Consider the following 22,908-nt stretch of genomic DNA (forward strand, 5'->3'; position numbering starts at 1 on the left):
AAAAAAACAAGGGCAATACTAAGCACCACACATTTTATCAATTTTGAAGTTTAAGAAAAATATTCAGCTTTTGCAATGTAAATATGTAAATGTAAATATAAACTCATCCTCGTTAGTTAGGTTACCACAAAGATGGCATATGTAGCATGTACAGTCAACTCTCTCTTATTTGAGATCCGATGGGACTCCCAAATAAGAGGGATTTGAAAATTTCAGAGATTGAAACAGAATTAAAAGATAATCTCATTCTTATAAACAAGAACGAGATACAGTGAAATCTCTCTATCATGTAGTCTCTTCAAAATGAAATATTTCTTTAAGAGGAACATCATGACGGGACCGGAATGTTACATACATTTTATGTCTCTTTAAAATAAATGTCTCTCTAAGACGAATATCTTTCAAGCTGCATACGCGATTTGGCAGCCAAAATTCGTTAAATTGAATTTTTCGGTGATAATTTACATAAATATTGGTCCAACGATGCTATGATTTTTGTCGTGGTTTCTTAGATAGTTCATAGCAACACCTATATTAGTTTTCCTCAACATGTATATCTCTCTAAGCTTACTGTCCCTTGAAGATTCACCTTAGAAAGCACTCGACAAATTTTTGAGGTAAAGGGCCAAATTGTGTAAATGATCAAGAGCCGTAGGCCAATTAATTTAGCACTTAAATTATTACATTATAAAAGATTTCAAACCAAATAGTCGGATAATGATATCAAGCTAAACGATTGGTAATATTGTTGTTTTTAAGTAGGAATATCATTCAAGCAAGATTAAAGATTATTTAATTCTTATTATTAAAACTAATTGTAATTGTAGTACGGTAGTCATTTCTCAGTTGCTTCTTAAAGCGCATCCTTGTCACAAACACTATTTTTTGGATAAAAAAATCATTACTATTGCCGTAGCTTTGAACAAGCAAAATGATCGTATTTATGGAGCATGTTTTGATATACCAACATTTAACAGATTTATGATCTACAAGCAGTCAAACGATATCAAAATTCATCATGATACAAAAAATCATTTGGGTAGCTATATCGACCAAAGAGGAATTGTCATTGTTTTTCATTATCAAAAGCCATTTTAAGCCTTGCGCTACAATACATTTGGGAAAAGACAGTTTTTGCTTCCAACAGGGTTCAGCTTCAAACCATAAGGCTTCAACGAAGTTGTGCTTGCGGATTACAATGACTTTGAAAAGCGTTTACGTGCGGTTATCAAACACAAGTAAAAAAATTTATAAATAAACTAAAACAAATGAAATTTTACTACTTAAATATGTTGTACACATCGATTCCGCAGATGAATAGAAACTGGTTTGAATTTTGAGATTTACAAAAGTGTATCATTTTTAAATTGGCACTATATATATAAACCCACAAAATTTAGCTGATAAAAGACGCATGTAAAGTTATTATAAAAAATATTGAATCGATTCTTTATTGTACTTTGAATGAGCAAGTCCAAAAATTGTGCCATAGAGTCCACTTATCGAACCATCAAGTTCAATTCCCGTAAGAAAGAGTCACGAAAATATCCCAAAATTGGGACCCTTTCCGTTGTAACTTCGTAGGCTGAAATTTCAGCCTGTCAGCTGTTGCATTCCGCCATGCAATTGACAGCGATTTGCGTTCACCGCCCCAGAAAGAGCTTGCGAGCCTAGTTTTAGCAGTTATAATTATAGCACCCCGAGCAGGTATAACAGTGCGATTTGTAGCATACTAAACACCTGAATTTTGACATTTTAGTTTCAAAAATTTAAATAGTGATCTTTTCGCCAAATACTACCGCACAAAAATAATCCTTGAATAAAAATCAACGATTTTTTAGCACATGAAATCTTTCGCAACCCTCGCAATGTTTGACGGAAGGGCTCGCACGCCATCAACCCGTCAAACATTGCGATGGTTGCGAAAGATTTCATGTGCTTGAAATTTTATGGTATTTTAAAAAATCGTTGATTTTTATTCAAGGATTATTTTTGTGCGGTAGTATTTGGCGAAAAGATCACTATTTAAATTTTTGTGGATTTTGAAAAGTAAAATGTCAAAATTCAGGTGTTTAGTATGCTACAAATCGCACTGTTATACCTGCTCTCGGGGTGCTATAATTATAACTGCTAAAACTAGGTGTGAAAAACTACGAAGGCTCGCAAGCTCTTTAATGCGAGGGCTCTGGGGCGGTCAACTTGTATGGCGTGCGAGCCTCGCGCGCCCTCGCAAATCGCTGTCAATTGCATGGCGGGCTCGCGCGCCTCGCAAATCGCTGTCAATTGCATGGCGGGACACCGTGTTTTCGAGTAGGTACTCGAATCTAATTCTAGCTTTGTAGCTACCCGTCAAACATTGCAAACCGCTGCGCAAAGCGATCGAAAACTTCTCACCCTCTCGCTCAATTTAGCTAGAGAGCAAGGACCATTAATGATAAATCGTGGCGAAAGGACGAGGAAGAGGGGAAGGAGGGGAGAAAGAGATCGTGTTTGTGAACAATTTTCGGCTATTATCATTTTTGCGCCAACACGGCCGCGCACAGGAGCTTTTTATCAGAAAGAGTCCAACACATACAGCGCGCTCTCTCGAACGATCGTAAACGCTTCAATCGATCAAGAGCTTTGATCGGTTCTTCGGACGTTTCTGCTCGCTTTCTCGATCGGTTTCGGCGGAAAGCGAGCTAGAAACCGAGTTCAAAAACTGCTTGATTTTGTTCTGCGGGAAGGGTTGCGAAAGATTTCATGTGCTCGAAATCTTATGATATTTTAAAAATCGTCGATTTTTATTCAAGGATTTTTTTGTGCGGTAGTATTTGTCAAAAGGATCACTTTTTAAATTTTTGTGGATGTTTGAAAATTAAAATGTCAAAATTCAGATGTTTAGTATCCCGTTTAACATTGCGAGGGTTGCGTGTGGTATCATCTGCTCGAGATCTTATAGTGTATGAAAAAATCTTTGATTTTTGCTCATAATTTATATTTTTTTCGGTGGTATTCATCGAAAAGATCACTAGATCTAATTTTGTGGATATTTGCAAAATAAAATGTCAAAATTCAGGTGTTTAGTATGCTACAAATCGCACTGTTATGCCTGCTCTCGGGGTGCTATAATTATAACTGCTAAAACTAGATGTGAAAAAACTACCAAGGCTCGCAAGCTCTTTAATGCGAGGGCTCTGGGGCGGTGAACTTGTATGGCGTGCGAGCCCTCACGCGCCCTCGCAAATCGCTGTCAATTGCAGGGCGGGATCTGAATATCATCGATATTTTGTTTAAGAAGCACGAAATAGGTACATAAATCAATTAGAATCATGCATTTTTGCATTATTATCATAGCAATGGGTCACAACTGCGCCAAATAGCTAGTTTGTTTACGCTTTTTCACGAACGTCAAATTTTGTCACTTTTTGTTAACTTTTGTCAACTTTATTTCCTGGCTGCTCCAGGTTACGAAAAATTTGTAACGGTGTTACGGCAACGCCGTTACGGTGAGGGTGTTACGGTGACGGTGTGTTTCTCATTGGTTGCTCTTCTTCGTACCCCCCTGTGCAAAGCGACGGAAGAAATCATTCCCTTTCGCGCATTTTCTCAGGCCTTCTTTTTCCCTCCTACGGCAAATTTGTCGAGCAGCGTTTCGAGCTACCCGTCCCTGGCTCCGCCTCCTACCCCTCGCCTGAGCGCGCTGTCACAGGTTTGGATGTGTTGGTGCGTCAGACGGCCAATCGCTGTCAGCCGTCGTCCGTGCTTTTTCCCTCCATAGCGCTATCTCTTTCACGCGTGTGGTCAATGGTCGCGAGCTGTTGTGGCGCTGCATTTGATTTTTCACAAATCAAACCAAAGAAGCGCAATGAGTTCAATCGCTGCAATGTAAAAATAACTAACGAATCGCTAGCTCACGCTGGAGGGTTGGCTGTGCAACGCGCAGAACCCTATTTCGAAGTAGCGCACGCAACACAGGTGGCCATGGCCGTGCATAGGAAAGCTTAAACCTAATTGCATAAAGCATAACTTTATGTGACACTATGCTTTTCCTTTCGTATGTCGTAGATTACATAGATAGGCTGAGCCGTCTGCGCAAGGGTGTGAGGGTGCGTGTGTGTGCAACACTGACGCCAAATGTGTATTCTTCCGGAATGTAATGATCCATCGGTCAAAGAAAGGAAGGTGTTCATGACGGTGTTTTTTTATTGTGGAGCTGCATCCTTCCCCCTGCCTGCAGCGTATGCATCGGGCAGGATACAGTGTAGCAGTATGCAAGTTGCCCGCTGAATAGGAGCGGGCCCGCGGCACCGCCATCATTCCGCACATCTTAAAAGCATGCCCGTCGTGGGTTCTAACCGCGTATGAACCGTCCGCCGTAGCAAGGGGTGACTATCTGGCTACGTGGTACTCAAGTCGTGAAAAGGCCGGCATGATCGCGTAGACCATTATGCCAATAATAATAATAATAATAATAAGAGGAAGAACTTAGCATAGCAGTCCACACCCGGGTAAGAGTTTGTCTTGACTTTGTTGCTGCCGGGCTATCGCTGTGACGCGACAAATGCACGGAATGCACTCGACCAAAACATGAACCTACCGATCCGAACCCATTCCAAGGCAGTGCCGGTCGCACGGCGTCATGATACCGACTCAAAACCAACAAGCCACCAGATTCTGGACGGACAGGTGCAGTATCATACGCGCACCGTAATAAACCAAACCAGAATTCTCTTTTGTATGAATTCAATTCAAGTTTTGTTTCCACTTGCGTTCGCTAGCGGAATTGGAAAGAAATGTGCAACATATCACATGCACGTTTGCCTCGTTCGTTTGTCTTTTAATACCCCAACAGCAGAACCAGTCGCAGTGGTGCCAATTAAATGGTTGTATTGTCTCTAGGTAGCGGTAATCGACCGGGCGGCGTACAGTGCGTTTTCTGAGAATGCATAGTGTATCGGTGCTTGGCATCGCATCAGATCAAACATGTTCACGCACACACACACGCACGCGCACGCGCGAAATCGGCAGCGGCACGCGATCGCCGCATCTTCAGCACTTACAATACCGCGCATATCATCAACGCATTGAGGGGGGCGCGCGGCATATCATTTTTGCATGCCGCGTTTTCCAGATGGCGCACACATAAATTTTGCTACTAGCGATCGTGATTTTTAGAAATCGTTGAAGCATGCATGTTCAAATTTGACCGATTGTTTGCGTTAAATTGATTATTATTAGTGAAATGGTCTCATCGGCATGCATTTAAAACATGTCGATATATATAATATTTAAATATATAAATATATATATATATATATATATATATATATATATATATATATATATATATATATATATATATACACATATATATATATATATATATATATATATATATATATATATATATATATATATATATATATATATACATATATATACATATATACATATCATGTTTCAAATTGATTAGACGAAAGCACCATTTTCGCAAATATCGACATGCCTTTTCTTTCCGCAAGCTCGATTCACCTCAACACACGTTTGATCAACACCCAATCAATTCAATTGATAAACAAAACTTGGCCCAGCACCAGTTAAAACAGTTTCAACGGCTTTAAAAAAATATTCCACAAAAAAAAAATACAATTCTATCAACCAGATCGAATCCGTACGGTTGAAAGTAACTGCTAGATCAAAACAACCGGTCAGCAAAAATGCCCGAGTACGGTGCACGTGTACCCGCTGCGCAAAATCGAGCAGTTTTCTGCGTAAAATCAAAAATACGCAAAAAATACGCTAGACTTCAGCCAAAACTACGATAGTCGGCGTATTTCTTGCAGTTTTTAGGTGCGGAACGAGCGCCATCTGCTGAAGGAATGGATGAACTATTTCAGACGGCGGAGCAAAAACGGCCGAAAAATTCAAAAATATTGGCGCCCATTCCTTCCTCCTCTTCCTCTCACTCCTTTTTCCCCTCCCTGCCTTGCCTTACTTGCGCTTCAGCCCGTGCCTTTCGCCGTCAGCTGATTGTGTGTATGCGTTGGTGTATATGTACATTGCGGTTGTGTATTGTAATTGGTGGGTGTTAGCATTTATTTATTCGTGTGTGACCTTGAAGATGCGGGAAAAGCTGGTTCATTTTGGGATTTAAAGTGTTATCGGCGTATTGATGGTTTATTTTATTTCGTGCCGCTGCCGATGAGACCATTTAATGCCCGTGCCAATCGAGGGTGAAGAAGCCTATTTCAAACAAGCGTAGGAGAACGACTAACACTAATCTAATATTTTTTAATTTGAACATGTTTCATGCTTCAACGATCTTCTAAGCATCATGTAGCACGATCTATAGTAGCAATAAAATCTTTTTTATGTGCCAAAATCTGTCTCGAGTTTTCGGGTCGCGACATACACACAACGCGGGAAAGTGACCGTCCACTCTATCATGCCGCCCCCTCCCCTCACGGTGCTTTGGATGAGGATGCGCTACAAGTTAAGCCAGCAATTCTACCGATAAGGTAGCGGAAATCGATCGTGCGTGTACGCGCGTTCGGGGTGTGTTTCGCGTACGCGCGTGCATGCGTGCGTGCGCGTGTGTGTGTGTGCGTGCGGGAACCCCAAAACTGTTTGATTCTGATGCGTGCATTGTCACCGGCTGCGTCTACACACTCCATGCATTCTCAGAAAACGCACTGTACGCCGCCCGGTCGATTACCGCTACCTAGGAGACAATACAACCATTTAATTGGCACCACTGCGACTGGTTCTGCTGTTGGGGGTATTAAAAAGACAAACGAACGAGGCAAACCATATATATATATATATATATATATATATATATATATATATATCTATATATATATATATATATCTTCTATATATATATAAAGATATCTCGTGTCACGATCAACCTCCGAAACGGCTGTGTCAAGCTGCAGGCGGACCCTGTTACTGTTGATGAAAATGTTAACAAATTTTCTAGCTTGCTGGACATTACAAACATTGACCGTCACCGTACGCATGTCCACCGACGTGCGTTTTTTTTCTTGTTTCTTTTTTCTTTAAGACTTAAAAATCATTCAGATGTTACACTAAACTTAATTTATTAATGATTTTCTAACTCCCATACAAAGAGCAGGATTGTTGTTGTGTTGTATACGACACTTTGACACTTGGTGTAAGGTGCCTGGCGGTTTATATTCGATGATCGGATCCTGAGGGGATACGGAAATGATACAACTATCCCAAGTAAAAAAACCAATAATGGAATATTTTAGTTGTTTCGGAATAACTCAGTTTGTCGGGCCAGCTAGTATATATATATACAGTGGAGCGCCGTTTATCCGGGCTTCTAGGGACTTGAACTCGCCCGAATAAGCGAATAACACGTGTAATGAGTCAAATGATTATTTTATTACCAATTGCTGATTAGGTTTTGGAAAATTTTCTTATTTTCTGATAAAAATAACCCAGTTTTCATTAACTTCATGTTTTTCCAACGAGAATATTTGAAATTTGCCATTAATTATAGTGTTTTTTGTTATGGCAATGTGCTCTTATAACCGCTTTTTCGAATATCCTCCATAACGCAATGTCACCTTTGTATTGAGCTGTCATTTCTCAACAGCACGGATAAACGGAAAGCCGGATAAAAGGTACCCGAATAAACGGCACTCCACTGTATATATATATCCATCGATCGAAATAATAGGATTATTACAAAGATTAGATGTAGATGTTAATTACACTCCGTCAAATCACAGCGAGGAAAACGGAATAGTAGAAAGGTTCCATTCAACCTTAACCGAACTCTCACACACGTAGTTGTTATTATATATTGTCGTGCAATATTGTACCAGTTATATCAGATGCATTGTTATAACTGCTTAGATCGAGCGTCCTCCCACGATTCAATATCATACTTATACAAGTCAAGTTTTTTTTTCCCTCAGTTCAGCATTAGGTACTATTTACAAACATATAAAATAGTCTAACCCTTAAATTGAGTCTCTAAACTACGTCCTTCGCTTCCTCTTTACTTTAGACTTATGTAACCTGATGAATCTACTGTCAAAAAATGTTTTTCTTCGATTTTCCCTAACTGTAACTGTTGTGAGCTAACCTGGCCCGGACTCATTCACGGCGGTAACTCACGGATGACAGCAAATCGTCATCTGTCAATGTATGCGTGTGATCTATCCGGGGGTCATCGGTTGCGCGGACGTTGACCGCCAAACACCAGCGCGCACTGAAGAACTAGCGGTCAGCAAGGAAGCGTGCTCGAGGCCAACACCAATTGTAACCAAGTGAAGTTGAATGTATACGTTAGTAAATTTATTAGTAACGCGTGAGTTTTATTCGACCACCTCTGCGATCGAAAGAACATAAAAGTGGCGACGAGTAAAAAAAAGCGACGTAAAAAAAAAGGATTTTTTTTTTCATAGCATTTCGACTGTGAGTGAAGTTGTGCTGTTCGAAAAATTACGCGCCCGCGAGCAAAACGCAGAAAGATGAACACCGGCGAAGATGGTGCACCGGACTTCTCTATGGAAGTGGACCAGAGAAGAGCATCCCTGCTGCGTGCGAGTGCGTTTGCCCTGTCGCAGCATCTTTTGCCGCCCACCAGCGAAGGGCAAGCGTCGATGGTGCAACCGCCATCGCAGAATGCAGCTTCGCAGCCATCGCCAGCCGCAGTTCCAGCGCCCACCACCGATTCGGCGATGATGATGCAGATGATGCAAGAGCAGATGCAGCAGCAGCAGCAGCTCATTTCGCGTATGCTGCAACAGCCACAGTCACAAGTTACAAACCAGCAAAGCCAGGCCTTCCCGACGCAGGTCATTGCCCCCAGTAATCCGGAGTTGATTATTGAGGCGTTGTCGGGTAGCATCACCGAGTTCCGGTACGAGGCGGAATCCGAAATAACTTTCGATACGTGGTTCGCGCGCTACGAGGACCTGTTCGCACAGGATGCCTCCCGCCTCGACGATGCAGCAAAGGTGCGCTTACTGGTGCGCAAGTTAGGCCCTGCGGAGCACGCACGCTACGCTAGTTTCATCCTGCCCAGCGTTCCTCGGGAGATACCGTTCGATGAAACGGTGAAAAAGCTGAAGGCCCTTTTTGGGAGAGCTGAAACGCTTGTGAGTAAGCGCTACAAGTGTTTGCAGCTAACGAAATCTCGTACGGAGGATTTCGTGTCATTTGTTTGCCGCGTGAACCGCTCCTGCGTCAACTTTCAGCTGTCCGCAATGAGCGAGGAGCAGTTCAAATGCCTGATATTAGTGTGCGGCTTAAAGGATGATGCTGATGCGGACGTGCGCACGAGACTTCTCTCTCGTATCGAGGAGAGAACCGACTTCACGCTAGAGCAGCTCTCCGCTGAGTGTGAGCGAATCTCCAGCTTGAAGGTGGATAGCGCCATGATCGCTACTCAGGCGGAGGAGCAAATCCTAGCACTAAGAAGTAGAAGCAATGCACAACAGCAGGCGAGCAAGTGGAAACAAAGAAAGCAGTACCAGCATACGAGGAACAGTGATAATGTAAACAAACCACCTGGGCCGTGTTGGTTATGTGGTGAGGCTCATTGGGCAAGTGAGTGCTCATATGCTCTGCACAAGTGTCGCGATTGTAACGTAACCGGTCACCGAGAAGGTTTTTGCAACCAGTAGAAAAGAGGCAACAAAAAGGGGAAGTACAAGAAAAAAAAACGCACGTCGGTGGACATGCGTACGGTGACGGTCAATGTTTGTAATGTCCAGCAAGCTAGAAAATTTGTTAACATTTTCATCAACAGTAACAGGGTCCGCCTGCAGCTTGACACTAGATCGGATATTACAGTAATCGGACGAGAAACGTGGCAGCAGCTGGGTAAGCCAACACTGAAGCCGGTAGCAGTCCACGCAAAAACAGCATCTGGGTCCCGCCTTGAATTGGATGGTGAATTCGAGGCACAGATAACGATCGGTGACAGAACGCCGTCCCCATGGACCAGTTTTGCAACAAGGTGGAAGCAGAGGGAGTGAAATGGGAGAGCCGATTCCCTGCATTGTTTAAAGGCAACGGATTGTGTACCAAGGCGAATGTACACATTCAGCTCAAGCCAAATCACCGTTCTGTGTTTTTTTCCTAAGCGCCCGGTAGCGTATGCGATGCGAGCAACGGTGGACAAGGAGCTCGATCGCTTAGAGGATCTAGGGGTGATTACTCCGGTGGATTATTCGGACTGGGCGGCCCCAATTGTGGTGGTGAGGAAGCAGAACGGCAGCGTGCGGATATGTGGAGATTATTCAACTGGGTTGAATGCAGCTCTTCAATCGTACGAATATCCACTCCCACTCCCAGAGGATATTTTTGCAAAACTGGCACAATGCAAGTATTTTTCAAAAATTGATCTAACGGATGCATTCTTGCAGGTAAAAATTAAAGAGGAATATCGTCCACTCCTGACGATTAACACGCATCGCGGATTGTACCATTACAACCGTCTACCACCTGGCATTAAAATTGCTCCAGCCGCGTTCCAGCAACTCATCGATGCAATGCTCTCCGGCCTAAAATGTACATCTGGGTACATGGATGATGTAGTTGTTGGTGGCAAAACAGAAAGCGAGCACGATGAGAATTTGCTCAACCTTTTCCGGCGCATAAAGGAGTACGGATTTACAATCCGAGCGGAAAAGTGTTCGTTTAAAATGCCAAGGATAGAGTACCTGGGTTTTGTTATCGACAGGCAGGGTCTCAGACCAAACCCAGCGAAAATAGATGCGATCCTGAAGATGCCAGCACCGACGAACGTTAGTGAGGTTCGGTCTTTTCTGGGTACTGTGAATTATTACGGAAAATTTGTACCAAAGATGCGAGAATTGCGATACCCGCTGGATGCATTGCTCAAAAACGACACCAAATTTGTTTGGACACGGGAGTGCGCAAATGCTTTTAACAGGTTCAAAGACCTGTTAGCATCCGACTTGCTGCTGACGCACTACGACCCGAATGCAGAGATAGTGGTCTCTGCCGATGCATCGTCGGTTGGACTAGGCGCGACCATAAGCCACAGGTACGCGGATGGCTCGCTGAAGGTTGTTCAGCACGCATCGAGAGCCCTTACGAAGGCTGAAGCAAATTATAGCCAAATTGACCGCGAAGGTTTGGCGATTATATTTGCTGTGAAAAAGTTTCATAAGATGCTATTTGGGCGCCACTTCCGACTGCAAACCGATCATCGACCCTTGTTGCGGATTTTCGGGTCACATAAGGGTATACCAGTGTACACGCCAAATAGGTTGCAGCGGTTTGCATTGCAGTTGCTGATGTACGACTTTACCATCGAGTACGTACAAACCGATAAGTTTGGCAATGCGGACGTGCTCTCAAGGCTGATATACGAGCACGCAAAACCGGATCCGGAATACGTAATCGCAAGCGCTGAGTTGGAAAATGATGTAAGTTCCATAGCATCATACTGTATTAATATATTTCCACTCAATTTTAGAGACGTTGCGAAGGCCACGGAGTCCGACCCTGTCCTGAAGAAGGTTTACGGATACATCATGGAAGGGTGGCCCCAAAATGTCGCGTATGCTGCAGAGCTGGCTTGCTTTTACCACAGAAGCGAAGCCCTAACCACGGTGCGTGGTTGCATTTTGTTTGGGGAAAGAGTGGTGAAAGCTGCAGCAGCGTTGCTTGAAGCAACTACATGAAGGGCACCCCGGTATCCAGCGAATGAAGTCGAAGGCCCGGAGTTACGTGTACTGGCCATCCGTTGATAAGGACATAACGGAGCACGTAAAGGGATGCCATGCTTGTGCGATAGCGGCAAAGACTTCACCTCGCGAAAAACCTGTTCCCTGGCCAGCGACACAGAAACCTTGGGAACGTATTCACATCGATTTCGCTGGGCCAATCGATGGTTACTATTTTCTGATCGAGGTAGACGCGTTTGCCAAGTGGCCAGAGGTGATACGAACGCGAAGTACCACATCAGCAGCAACGATCGCGATACTGAGGTCAATCTTTGCGAGATTTGGATACCCGGAAACGATGGTGAGCGACAACGGGCCACAATTTGTCAGCGCTGAGTTTTCGGAGTATTGCAGTAGTCGCGGTATACAGTACGTCACAACTGCGCCATTCCATCCGCAATCGAATGGGCAGGCGGAGCGCTTGGTTGACACCTTCAAGCGGTCGATGAGGAAGATCCAGGAAGGGGGAACAACGCAGGACGAAGCGCTTGACGTTTTTCTGGCGAGAAACCGGTCAACCCCCAACGCTATTTTGCCGGACATGCAGTCGCCAGCTGAAGCCATGCTAGGCAGAAAAATCCGAACAGCGTTGGAACTGCTGAAACCTCCACCTGCAGCGCAAGCAGAACCGGCCAACTTGGATAGACGATTTCAGCGTGGTGACCTCGTCTACGCCAAGTTCTATGCGCGGAATTCATGGAAGTGGGTTCCGGCGCAAATCATACGAGAGTTGGGCAGCGTTATGCTCGAGGTGCAGACGAACAATCAACGGGTTCACATGCGCCATTTGATCCAGCTGCGAAAACGTGATTCGGCCGTGGGGGCTTCCAGCGAGGACGTGGACATAGATCATTTGCCGTTTGATCTGCTGAAGGATTTAAATTATGTTTTTCAATGCTCTTGTTTTGGTACGTTTGTAGTCTTACAATTACTTCATCGAATAGTTTCTTAGTATTTTCTAAAATTAGTTCCAGATTAAGTGGCCTTTCATCGTTTTCTTTCATTCCTAAAAATACTTCTATAGGTTTTAATTTAGTTGCGCTATGAATAGTGGAATTGTTAAGGGAAGTTGATATCTTGTAAATTTCCTTATTACATAAATCATTATATTTTTCTTTAATGCAAAGAAAAATTTCGGTTAAGGTTGAATGGAACCTTTCTACTATTCCGTTTTCCTCGCTGTGATTTGACGGAGTGTAATTAACATCTACATCTAATCTTTGTAATGATCCTCTTATTTCGATCGATTTAAATGCTAATTCATTGTCGCAGACTATTAGTTTTGGGGTGCCAAAAGTGGTCACAAGTTTGATCAAACTTCTTTTAACATCTACGATTGAACGGGATTTTAATGAAATAATCATTGCAAATCGTGATAATTTATCTACAGCTGATAGAAACATATATGGTTGAGAGATAAAAATATCAATGTGAAATATATCCAACGGTTTAGATGGAATAGGTGAGTGTGCAAATTTAATTTTATAAGGATGTCTTTCATATTTAATACTAAGGCAAATTTTACATAAGTTAATAATAGATCTAATTTTATCTTTCATTTTTATAAAGAAATATTTTTGTACGATTGTATTATAGTTTTCTTCTATGCCTCTGTGTGCTCTATCATGAGTATGTTCTATGATCTCATTTTGTTCTTCCGCGGTAGTTACGTCTTGCAACATGCGTTGTGAAATTCTTAACTTTGAGGGCTTCATTTGTGAAAAATAAGTATCAAACACATCTTGCATCGTTTGAATAATTTCTACTGGACATAAAAACATGTAATTTTTGATGATTGCAAATCATGTCTAAAAATTTCGATGAAATCCTCCACAGTAAATTCTCTTTTGTTTATAGTTGTTCGGAAAACATGTGGGAAAATTTCCTCAACTGTCTTACTATACTCATCCTGATATTAGAGGATTATTTGGTTTTTTTTTAATTAATTGGCAATTCAGTCATTTGAATCGAATGCCCATTGTCACTTTTGGCTTAATGAGCAGTCATACTAGTATTGTTAATTTCATTTGCCTGGGTTAATCGTGACAGCCCATTCGCAACAACATTTTGTTTTCCTGGCCTATGATGTATCTCATAATCATATTCTTCTAACCTAAGTTCCATTTTCTCTATTCGTGATGAAGCTTTACTCATGTTTGTATGTGTTGGTAGATGAGATGTTTGTTTAAATGCGCCTGCATGTGTCTCAAAACCACCTTTTTTATAACTTCTTTTTTCGGTTCTATTAAGTTCCTCTGCTAACGTATACGCGTCTTTTAAAGAGTCCGGTTTGCTTGGTTGTATGAATTTAGAAAAATCCGAATTGAGCCCTAAAATTAATGCGTTTTTTTATCATTAAACCTATCACTCTCATGATCGCGTTTTCATGCCCTTCATTTTGTTTATCGAGAATAATATTTGTTCTTATCTCACAGAAGAGCGTTTGCTCTCAAATGCTGCAATGCTCTCAAAAATCAGAAAGAGAGAGATTATTTTGCTTTAGTTTCGAAATATCGTAAGTAAGTGAACCTAAATCTCGCCTTTCTAGGAAATGTTCTGACAATGATTCTTTTATAAGGGTCCAATTGAGTGGACAGTTCTTATTAAGCAAAACTTTGTTTGCTTTGTGCACAATTCGATTTCTGACATGGCCTAACCACATTTGATAAAAAAAACTATCCTCCGATCCGTTGCATATTGCCAACGTTCTTTCAACGGTGTCTATCCATGTTGTAATTGTATTGGTATTCCCCGCAAACTCTGGCAAATACTTACGCGGGTCTGGTATTTGCGTGAACCTTACCGCTTCGTCTACTGCTGCAGCCGCACTATTACACACGCGCTGATTTCGTAATTGCTGTGTCAAGCTTTCTATTTGCTCCTGCATGCTTTTGATAGTGTCTTCCATTATAGCTCGTTCACTTATACTCACTACCACGGCGAAGCGATTGGGTTCAAATTTGTTTCTGAGCAGCACGAATCCGCTGGTTTGCGTCGAGGGACGGTTTTACCGGATGCTCAGGATTTCGATCGTTGTTAACTCTTTGTAACCGGCTGATCCGCGATGGATGTACTCGATATCCAAATATTGACTCCAAGTGATGTTCGAAAGGGTCCGACTGCGCCAGTTATAGGTGAACTCTCATACACGTGGTTGGTATTATATTTTTCTCATGCGTTTTATTACAACGTGAGTTGTGAAGCAAAAAAACGATGCTTACGTTAACACGGTCAAGCAGGAAGAGAGCATTTGCTTGTATTGTGCTTGGATTTGTACCAGTTATACCAGATGTACTGTTATAACTTACATATATATATCTATCTTCTTCTTCTTCTTATCTTATATATATAATTAAGTTTTTATTTACAAAAAAATAAACTAACTTATCCTAACATAACCTAAATCCTAACTCCTAACTATAAAAAAATAAGAAAAAAACCTATCTCGTCCTAGACGTCTGTACTGCTCGGGAGATAACGGAAAAAGAGAGTTATCAGATCGTCTCTCGATCGAATGTCACCGTCACAAAGCTGCCACTACAGCCACGCGTATCACCGTTATACCAGTACCAAGGTTAATAATGGTTATACCATATAATTCGTCACGGGGGGAAAAGACGGACGTCCCCGGACGTATTACTATGACCTAATACAATGAATCTTATTTTTATGTCGCTTTATGTGTCTCGAATTCTCAAAAGTTCTATCTGTTACATTGTTTACTGATGTATTTCTTGCTCTAGGGTCTAAATTTTTTCTTATGTTAGGTTTTACATAAACTTCTTGACCTTCTCGAATCAAATGTGGAGTTTCTTTTCTAATATTTCCTTTCATTTGGTTTTGCCTAGATCGTTCAATATTAGTTTTCGCATTCGCAAATATTTTTTCCGCTTGTTCGTGTATAGTTATGGGCCTCATTTCATTTGTTTGATTGAACAATATTTCGTTCGGCGTATACCCAGTAGCTGAGTGGACAGTTGCATTGTATGATGAAACTGCTATTGGTATAAGCGCTTCTGTGTCCATGTCCACGAATTTATGTTTGTTTGTATTATAAATTTCTATTATTGTTGAGTGCGTTTTTTCTACTTGGCCATTGCTCTCTGATGATGATGCGTATGTCAGCGAGCAACCTAAATTGCATAAGAAATTTTTAAGTTGGATAGATCTGAACGTTGTTTCGTGATCGGTAATTATTTGTAATGGAATCCCAAAAATACTAAAATATTTGGCTAACGCATTCTTTACGTCCACCAGGTTTTTTGTATCTATAGGAATCATTTGCGCGAATTTTGAGAACGAATCTGCTAATGAAAGGAAGCTTTTCGAGTTTATGGAAAATATATCCATATGAACACGCTCCATCGGTTTATCGGTGGCTGGCCTCGGTGAGATCTTGATGTTATACGGCTTTCGTTCGTATTTGTGCATTTTGCACACAGGGCATGCGTTGACAGCAGATTTGATTCGATCATGCATCTTTGGGAAAAAGTATGACCTCTTCAACTGATTTTCGATTTCGTGTATACCTCGGTGAGCTCTCTCGTGTTCTCTTATAATTAGCTGGTTTTGCTCTTCAACGGATACCACATCTTTGACTTGGGAGTGTGTCATAACGATGTAACCGCTGCAGCTAAAATTATTTTTATAAGAGTTTTGTATTATTTGTATTAGGTTTTGTGAAGCAAGAATGGCCGTTTGTTTCCCGTTATGGAATTTACGTAATATGTCTGTTATCTTTGATTCATCGTAGTCGGTTCTACGTATAATGGTTCTTTTGTAATTTGGAAATGGTATTTCTATTAAGTCTTCATGTTGAGCAGCTAATTCAAAAACTATTTGATTGCGGTAGTAATTTAATGGCCTTTCGCTAGATTTAATATAAAAGTCGTCTGACGTACTTCCTGAATGATTTGTAGCTAAAATTGTTGTATTGGTTGAATTAATTTCGTTAGTATTTTCAGTTTTTCTGCTTAGGGCATCTGCTACAACATTAGCTCTTCCATCTTTGTATTATACAGAATATTGATAGTTTTCTAATTCTAGTCTCCAATTTAAGATTCTATTATTTTTGATAGAGGTTTTAATAAACGTTAGAGGTTTATGATCAGTGAAAAGTTTGAACTCATTTCCATAAAGATAAGCTTTGTATTTGCGGATTGCCCAAATGATTGCTATCAAAGCCTTTCAACTTTGTTTTGTATTTGCGAAAGTACCGCACCAACAGCAAAATCACTTGCGTCGGTGGTAAGAACGAAAGGTAAATTGAAATCCGGATATGCTAGTATTTGGTCTGATGCTATTGTTTCTTTTAATTTAGAAAATGAATCGATACACTCTGGGTCATTGATATTAATAGTCTGATCTTTTTTTAAGTATTTAGTTAAATGCTTACTAATTTTTGAATAATCTTTGATGAAACGACGATAATATCCTGATAATCCAAGAAATTGTCGGATTTGTTTTTCATTGGAAGGTATAGGCCAGTCCAATATTTTTTTCACTTTTTCGGGGTTTGGTCTTATACCATCAGGAGATATTATATGACCAAGAAATTCGGTCTCCCTTTTTAGGAATTCGCATTTGTCTAGCTGTATTTTTAAATTAAATTGTGCCAATCTTCCGATTACTGTTGAGACGTTTTCCAAGTGATCTTCTAAATTTGTTCCTACAATTACGATATCGTCCAAGTAAACATAATAGATTTTGCCAATAAGCTCAGCTAAAATGTTATTCATGGCACGTTGAAATGTAGCTGGCGCATTTTTCAGCCCAAATGGCATTCTAGTAAATTCAAAATGGCCATGGCTTGTCGAGAAAGCAGTTTTTTCATGATGCTCAGGGTGCATCTCAATCTGGTGAAACCCAGATTTCAGATCTAATATCGTGAAGTATTCTGATTTACCTAAGCTATCAAGAATATCTTCAATTTCTGGCATTGGAAACTTATCGTTTATCGTTTTGTCATTTAATTTCCTGTAGTCTATGACAACCCGTACTTTCTTTTTCCCAGATGCATCCATTTTCTTTTGCACCACCCAAATTGGCGATGAATAAGGACTTGTTGAAGGTTGAATAATAACAGAGTCGAGCATATCCCTGATTTGGGTTTCAACATCTTGCTTATAGACATGTTGGTAGCGGTATGTTTTAGTATAAACAGGCAAGTCATCGGTAGTGTTTATTTTATGTTTAATTATTGTAGTACTAGTTAGTTTTTCATTTAATTTCAAAAGGACGTCATGGTTTTTGATGACAGTTTCGAACAATTTCGATTTCTCGTAAAATGATAGATGATCTGTTCTTATTAATGATTCGATTATTTTTTTAGTTGGAATGTCATTACAAGCCGATGGAATAGGTGTTAATGTTTCGAAATTATTTACAGTCAAGTTCAATTTAGGTATGTGGGGAGTTGTTTTACTGGTAGATAATACTTTAACGAAAGTTTTATTATCTATAGAAGAATATAACCCACGTTCTATAATTATATTTTCTTATAAATTTTCAAAAGTTGGAACACACCAATCACCATTTTGATCGGTTTCAATTGATATTGTGTGGTGGTAAAATTTTTTTGAGGAAAATAATTTTTCGAACCAAATTTTTGTTTCGTTGATAACTACGACATTGTTTTTGAAATCTATGACGGTGTTTGTTTGACTCAAAAATTCAGTACCTATAATGCCGTCAAAAAAAAACGTGAAATTCCATAATGTAATAAGTTTGTGCTGGTATGTTTGGGCCTAAAAGCTTACAAATAGCTTTTTCTTGAATAATTTTAGTACCAAAAATATTTTTAATACTCACTTGCTCTGTTTTAATTGTGTTTTTGATAATACCAGGTCTTATAATATTTTTATTTGCTCCTGTATCTATGAGCATACGGATTTGCCTGTTGGTTTTGCTGTCCTTCACTTTTATGTAAGGTAAAAAATTAGAACAGTATTTTATGTTATGCTGGTTGATGGCGAATCCAAGTGAAAATTTTGTTCACAATTTGCATAGTTATCATCTTGTGAAGCAACCTCAAAATTATTAATCGTTCTTTTATTCAATGTGAGTCTGCTTCGCATTGAATTATCCACTTCCATAGGTTGTGGATAAGGTTCCCTATTGATGTTTTGATTTTGAGCAAAATGGCTATTTTGAGTGGTAGCTGTTCTATTATTTTGAAAGAAACTATTTTTTTGATGGTTGGGTGGTTTCTGGACCATGCAGTCTGCTGTTATTCCGTGTGATTTAAATTTACAAAGAAAAGCATAAGCCTCTTCAATGTCTTTGTGGCGGGCTGCCTGTATATGGCCAAAATACATTCCTTTCAATCCTGAGATAAAAGCAGCTAATCCATCTTCGTCAATAAATTGATTAATTACAGCCCAGTTATCTTTATAAGCTTGGGTCTGCTTAGCAATAGTTTTAATGCATTGAATTATTTCTTTTGTTTTTTGGTAGTACTTATGTATTGTCATTCCGTCGACCATTTTGTTTTGCCACAATTTACATTTATAAGTCGACAATTCCTGCCGATCCCCAAATGCATCAAAAATAATTTCTTTTAATGATTCAAAATCGTTGATACTTCCGGCTAAACAAAGAATATCCCTAGCTTTACCTTCGATTTTTTTTATTACTGCCGTTAAGTACATCTTAAAAACCTCACCAGTAACCCTACTTTTGAAAAGGTTAAGTGTTTCTTCTGTAGTGGTGAGCCATGTGGATAATTGTTTGCGATTCCCGTCAAATGATGGCAATGATTTTATAGGGTCGGGGATACGAAAAAAACTGGCTACATCGATAGATGGTTGGCTTTGCTGGATTGTCAAAACTGCAATTTTTTCTTGCAAATCTGCTATCGTTTGGTTCATAATTTTAAGCTGCTCTGTTGGTTCCATTTCTATAGTGTTAATATTGAGTTGGTCTAAATTAGGAAGTGAACTGTCTTGTAAAGGTATATTCGAATATTCTCCGGATAATTCCGAATCTGAACTCTCTTCTGAAGCCGATAGATTTTTGAACAAAACGCTAAGCTCGATTCGAGGCTTTACGTTAGCTGAACTGTTCACATGCATGCGTGTCGATACAATTGTTATAAGCAGCGGCAACCGATGCCTCGTGCTCTTGCTATTCGCACAATACACACAACGCACACTACTAACAATAAGTTCACTCGCGGACAACACGAGGACGATTCTTCTTCGATAATCTGTTGACCTATCTGGTAGTATCAATACAGATAGTTTACGACGATAAATAAAAAATCGATCGCAAACTCACATGGACACAAATACACTGTAGTTATTTCAAGCCTATCTGGTAGTGCTTGAAACTAACCGAATACACATTCACTATGAAAAGATGAAACGTACTCACGTGCTTTGGATATAAAAAAAATCCGATGGTCCGGTACCAGGTGTGTGCCGGGGGCCCCTCAAATCGAACAGCGGATGTAATCCTATAGCTGTTGATGCTGAATGCGGGAACCACTTACGTAACGAGGATTAATTCGTTATTTGCAACTATTTTTGCACTCTGATTTCAGCCTCCAATTGTCAAACTCCATACAAAAAACAAACTAGAATCGTGAAGGCCCCATTGATTTGTTACTTGGGATAGTTGTATCGTGCACGTATCCCCTCAGGATCCGATCATCGAGTGTAAACCGCCAGGCACCTCACACCAAATGTCAAAGTGCTGTTACAACACAACAACAATCGTGCTCTTTGTATGGGAGTAAGAAAATCATTAATAAATTAAGTTTAGTGTAAAATCTGATTGTTAAGTCTTAAAACCTATTCTCATACCACCATGAGGTATGTGCAAAGTTTCGTTGAAAATGATCCAGCCGTTTCGGAGTTTGCTCGCAACAAACACCGTGACACGAGATTTATATATATATATATATATATATATATATATATATATATATATATATATGTTTAGTTATCAAGGAAACAAAAATTTGGTTCATATATATGTATATATATATATATATATATATATATATATATATATATTTATATATATATATATATATATATATATATATATATATATGTATATATATATATATATATATATATATATATATATATATATATATATATATATATATATATATATACATATATATATAAATATATATATATATATATCTATATATATACATATATATATATATATATATATATATATATATATATATATATATATATATATATATATATATATATATATATATATATATATATATATATATTTATATATATATATATATGTATATTATGCATTAAATCATTTGTTTGCATACTGACGTTAGCTATATTGTTTATTATTCCTTGATATTTGATTTTCCTTACTAGTAAATAGTGATTGAAACCCTCATGTAACTGACTATCAATAAGTACTTCGGCTGGGACTGGGACATTTTTTCAATTTTTTTATTTACAGTAGAACGTTGATTATCCGGGCAGCTCGGGACCAGACGGTTGCCGGTTAATCGATTTGCATGGATAATGGTCCAAGAAATGTAAAATTCATATAAAAATTATAAAATCCACTAGTTTTATGATTATTTCACCCTGAATCAATCGATTAATCGTTAGTAGAATATTATTTCAATCAATAACTATAGGTTTAACAACTGTTCATGAACAAAAATGAATTTCATGAACAAAAATGAAAATACCACTAGACACTACAGAGCTGCACAAAAAACTGGTTGCCCACTTGGCTATCGCTGCAAATGCTCGCTGTACGCTTGAACAGCTGTCACATTTATGTGCACGGTTAAACCGCCCCCGGATAATCGACGTTCTACTGTATTTTCATTTAAACGGCAGTCCGCAAGACCACGAACGGTTTCCCATTTTGTTAATATCAACATGTCGTTTGGGGTATGATACAAAATTAGTGTATTAATCATAATAATAATTGAATGCGACTGTAAGTATAGCTTATACAACTAGTGAATTAATCATAATAACGAAGTTCAATTAGATGCGGTATTAATATAAATATTACTATAAATATAGTAGATGTTTATTATGTAATTGTTTTATGTGAATACAATATACAACATTTAATATTTTTACACTTAAATTTTCTATGTTTCTAATGTCTGATTACATAAATTCTTACGATAAAACTTCTCCCGTTACATCTATACATATTGAGCAATCATCCTAGCTTTAATATACGATTCGGCTATTCAAGAGTAACAGTAACAACTTTTTCTGATGTACCACCACCTCTCCCCCTCACAGAGTAACAGGGACAATATACCACATAATTCCGCCTCAAATGGTAGCTAGTGACACAAAAAATGTAAAAAAAGAAAGGGTCTGAAAACAAATCATGCGTGAGAAGTGTAGGCTAGTTATCGAACAAATATTTCAACAATCTGAACCCCAAAAAAGTATGGCAAAGTGTCTTTTTTCACAAAAGGAACATTGGCAAAAGAAAGCTCTAGCATATCCTATCCATTTTGCATGTGTCCATAGAAACACGCACCATCCTATGATTTACGAACCCATGATGCGATCCGTATAACCTGTCTTTTGACGTAGAATCTCTGCATGTGTAACTATTGAACTGAAAAAAGCAAATTCATACGAGTAAAAGGGGTTTGTCGACTTTTATACTTGTTAGAGTACATCGAAAACAACACAGGTTAGGCTCCGTTTACTTTTTATTTAGCAAAAACAGCCAGTATGTATTGCTATAGGGATTAGCCTTACATACAACTTATCTTTGACATTTCAGTAGAGCAGTATTTTATGCATCAACTCAACTTAATCATTTTTAACTGATTACAGCAATATACCAAAAAAGATTTTTTTAGTTTATTCGTAAAGATTGGTATGAAATTGAATGGATGATATTTAAATTACATTTGAATACAAAACATTAATATTTTACGTAGCTTACATCTTTAAATTGTTTTACTCTTGTTTTTTTGTCATGAAGCTCATAATGTTAAATCGAACTTTCTATGAACCGATTAATGAAATACAGGGTTTCGAGTCATATAAGGTATTGGCACAATATCGACCTCGTGCGGATTAGCCAAGGTGGATTAAAAATATTAGGTGGTGGGAAAGCGCCTTTGGGGGGTCGCTATAGTTGAGGGACTTAACGTCATTTTAAAACCGTTAACCAATGGTTTCCGCACACAAAATATCGC

General features: G+C 39.2%; 3 protein-coding genes across 7 annotated transcripts in view; 2 read left to right on the plus strand and 1 right to left on the minus strand.

Annotated features, from left to right (window-relative positions):
* The window catches only part of LOC120900210 (serine/threonine-protein kinase meng-po), a 320,097-nt gene that overhangs the window by 244,747 nt on the left and 52,442 nt on the right, over positions 1-22,908 (minus strand). The window lies entirely within an intron of this gene.
* On the plus strand, positions 8,493-11,696 carry LOC120901066 (uncharacterized protein K02A2.6-like). Its single transcript, XM_040308771.1, has 2 exons — positions 8,493-9,521; positions 10,038-11,696. The coding sequence occupies exons 1-2, from the start codon at positions 8,493-8,495 to the stop codon at positions 11,679-11,681; spliced, it is 2,673 nt and encodes an 890-aa protein (XP_040164705.1). The 3' UTR covers positions 11,682-11,696.
* Positions 11,704-12,770, plus strand: LOC120901067 (uncharacterized protein K02A2.6-like). The gene is made up of 2 exons (XM_040308773.1): positions 11,704-12,631; positions 12,748-12,770. Exons 1-2 carry the CDS (start codon positions 11,704-11,706, stop codon positions 12,768-12,770), a joined length of 951 nt encoding a protein of 316 aa, XP_040164707.1.

This window comes from Anopheles arabiensis, chromosome 3 (genome assembly GCF_016920715.1).
Source record: "Anopheles arabiensis isolate DONGOLA chromosome 3, AaraD3, whole genome shotgun sequence".
Taxonomy (NCBI): domain Eukaryota; kingdom Metazoa; phylum Arthropoda; class Insecta; order Diptera; family Culicidae; genus Anopheles; species Anopheles arabiensis.

Excerpts from the sequence above, each read along its gene's own strand:
- LOC120901066 (XM_040308771.1), top strand. The coding sequence starts at position 8,493 with ATGAACACCGGCGAAGATGGTGCACCGGACTTCTCTATGGAAGTGGAC. Across the intron at positions 9,522-10,037 it reads ATACGAGGAACAGTGATAAT|GCAACGGATTGTGTACCAAG; the intron begins GTAAACAAACCA and ends CATTGTTTAAAG.
- LOC120901067 (XM_040308773.1), top strand. The coding sequence starts at position 11,704 with ATGAAGTCGAAGGCCCGGAGTTACGTGTACTGGCCATCCGTTGATAAG. Across the intron at positions 12,632-12,747 it reads TTTTCAATGCTCTTGTTTTG|GTTTTAATTTAGTTGCGCTA; the intron begins GTACGTTTGTAG and ends ATACTTCTATAG.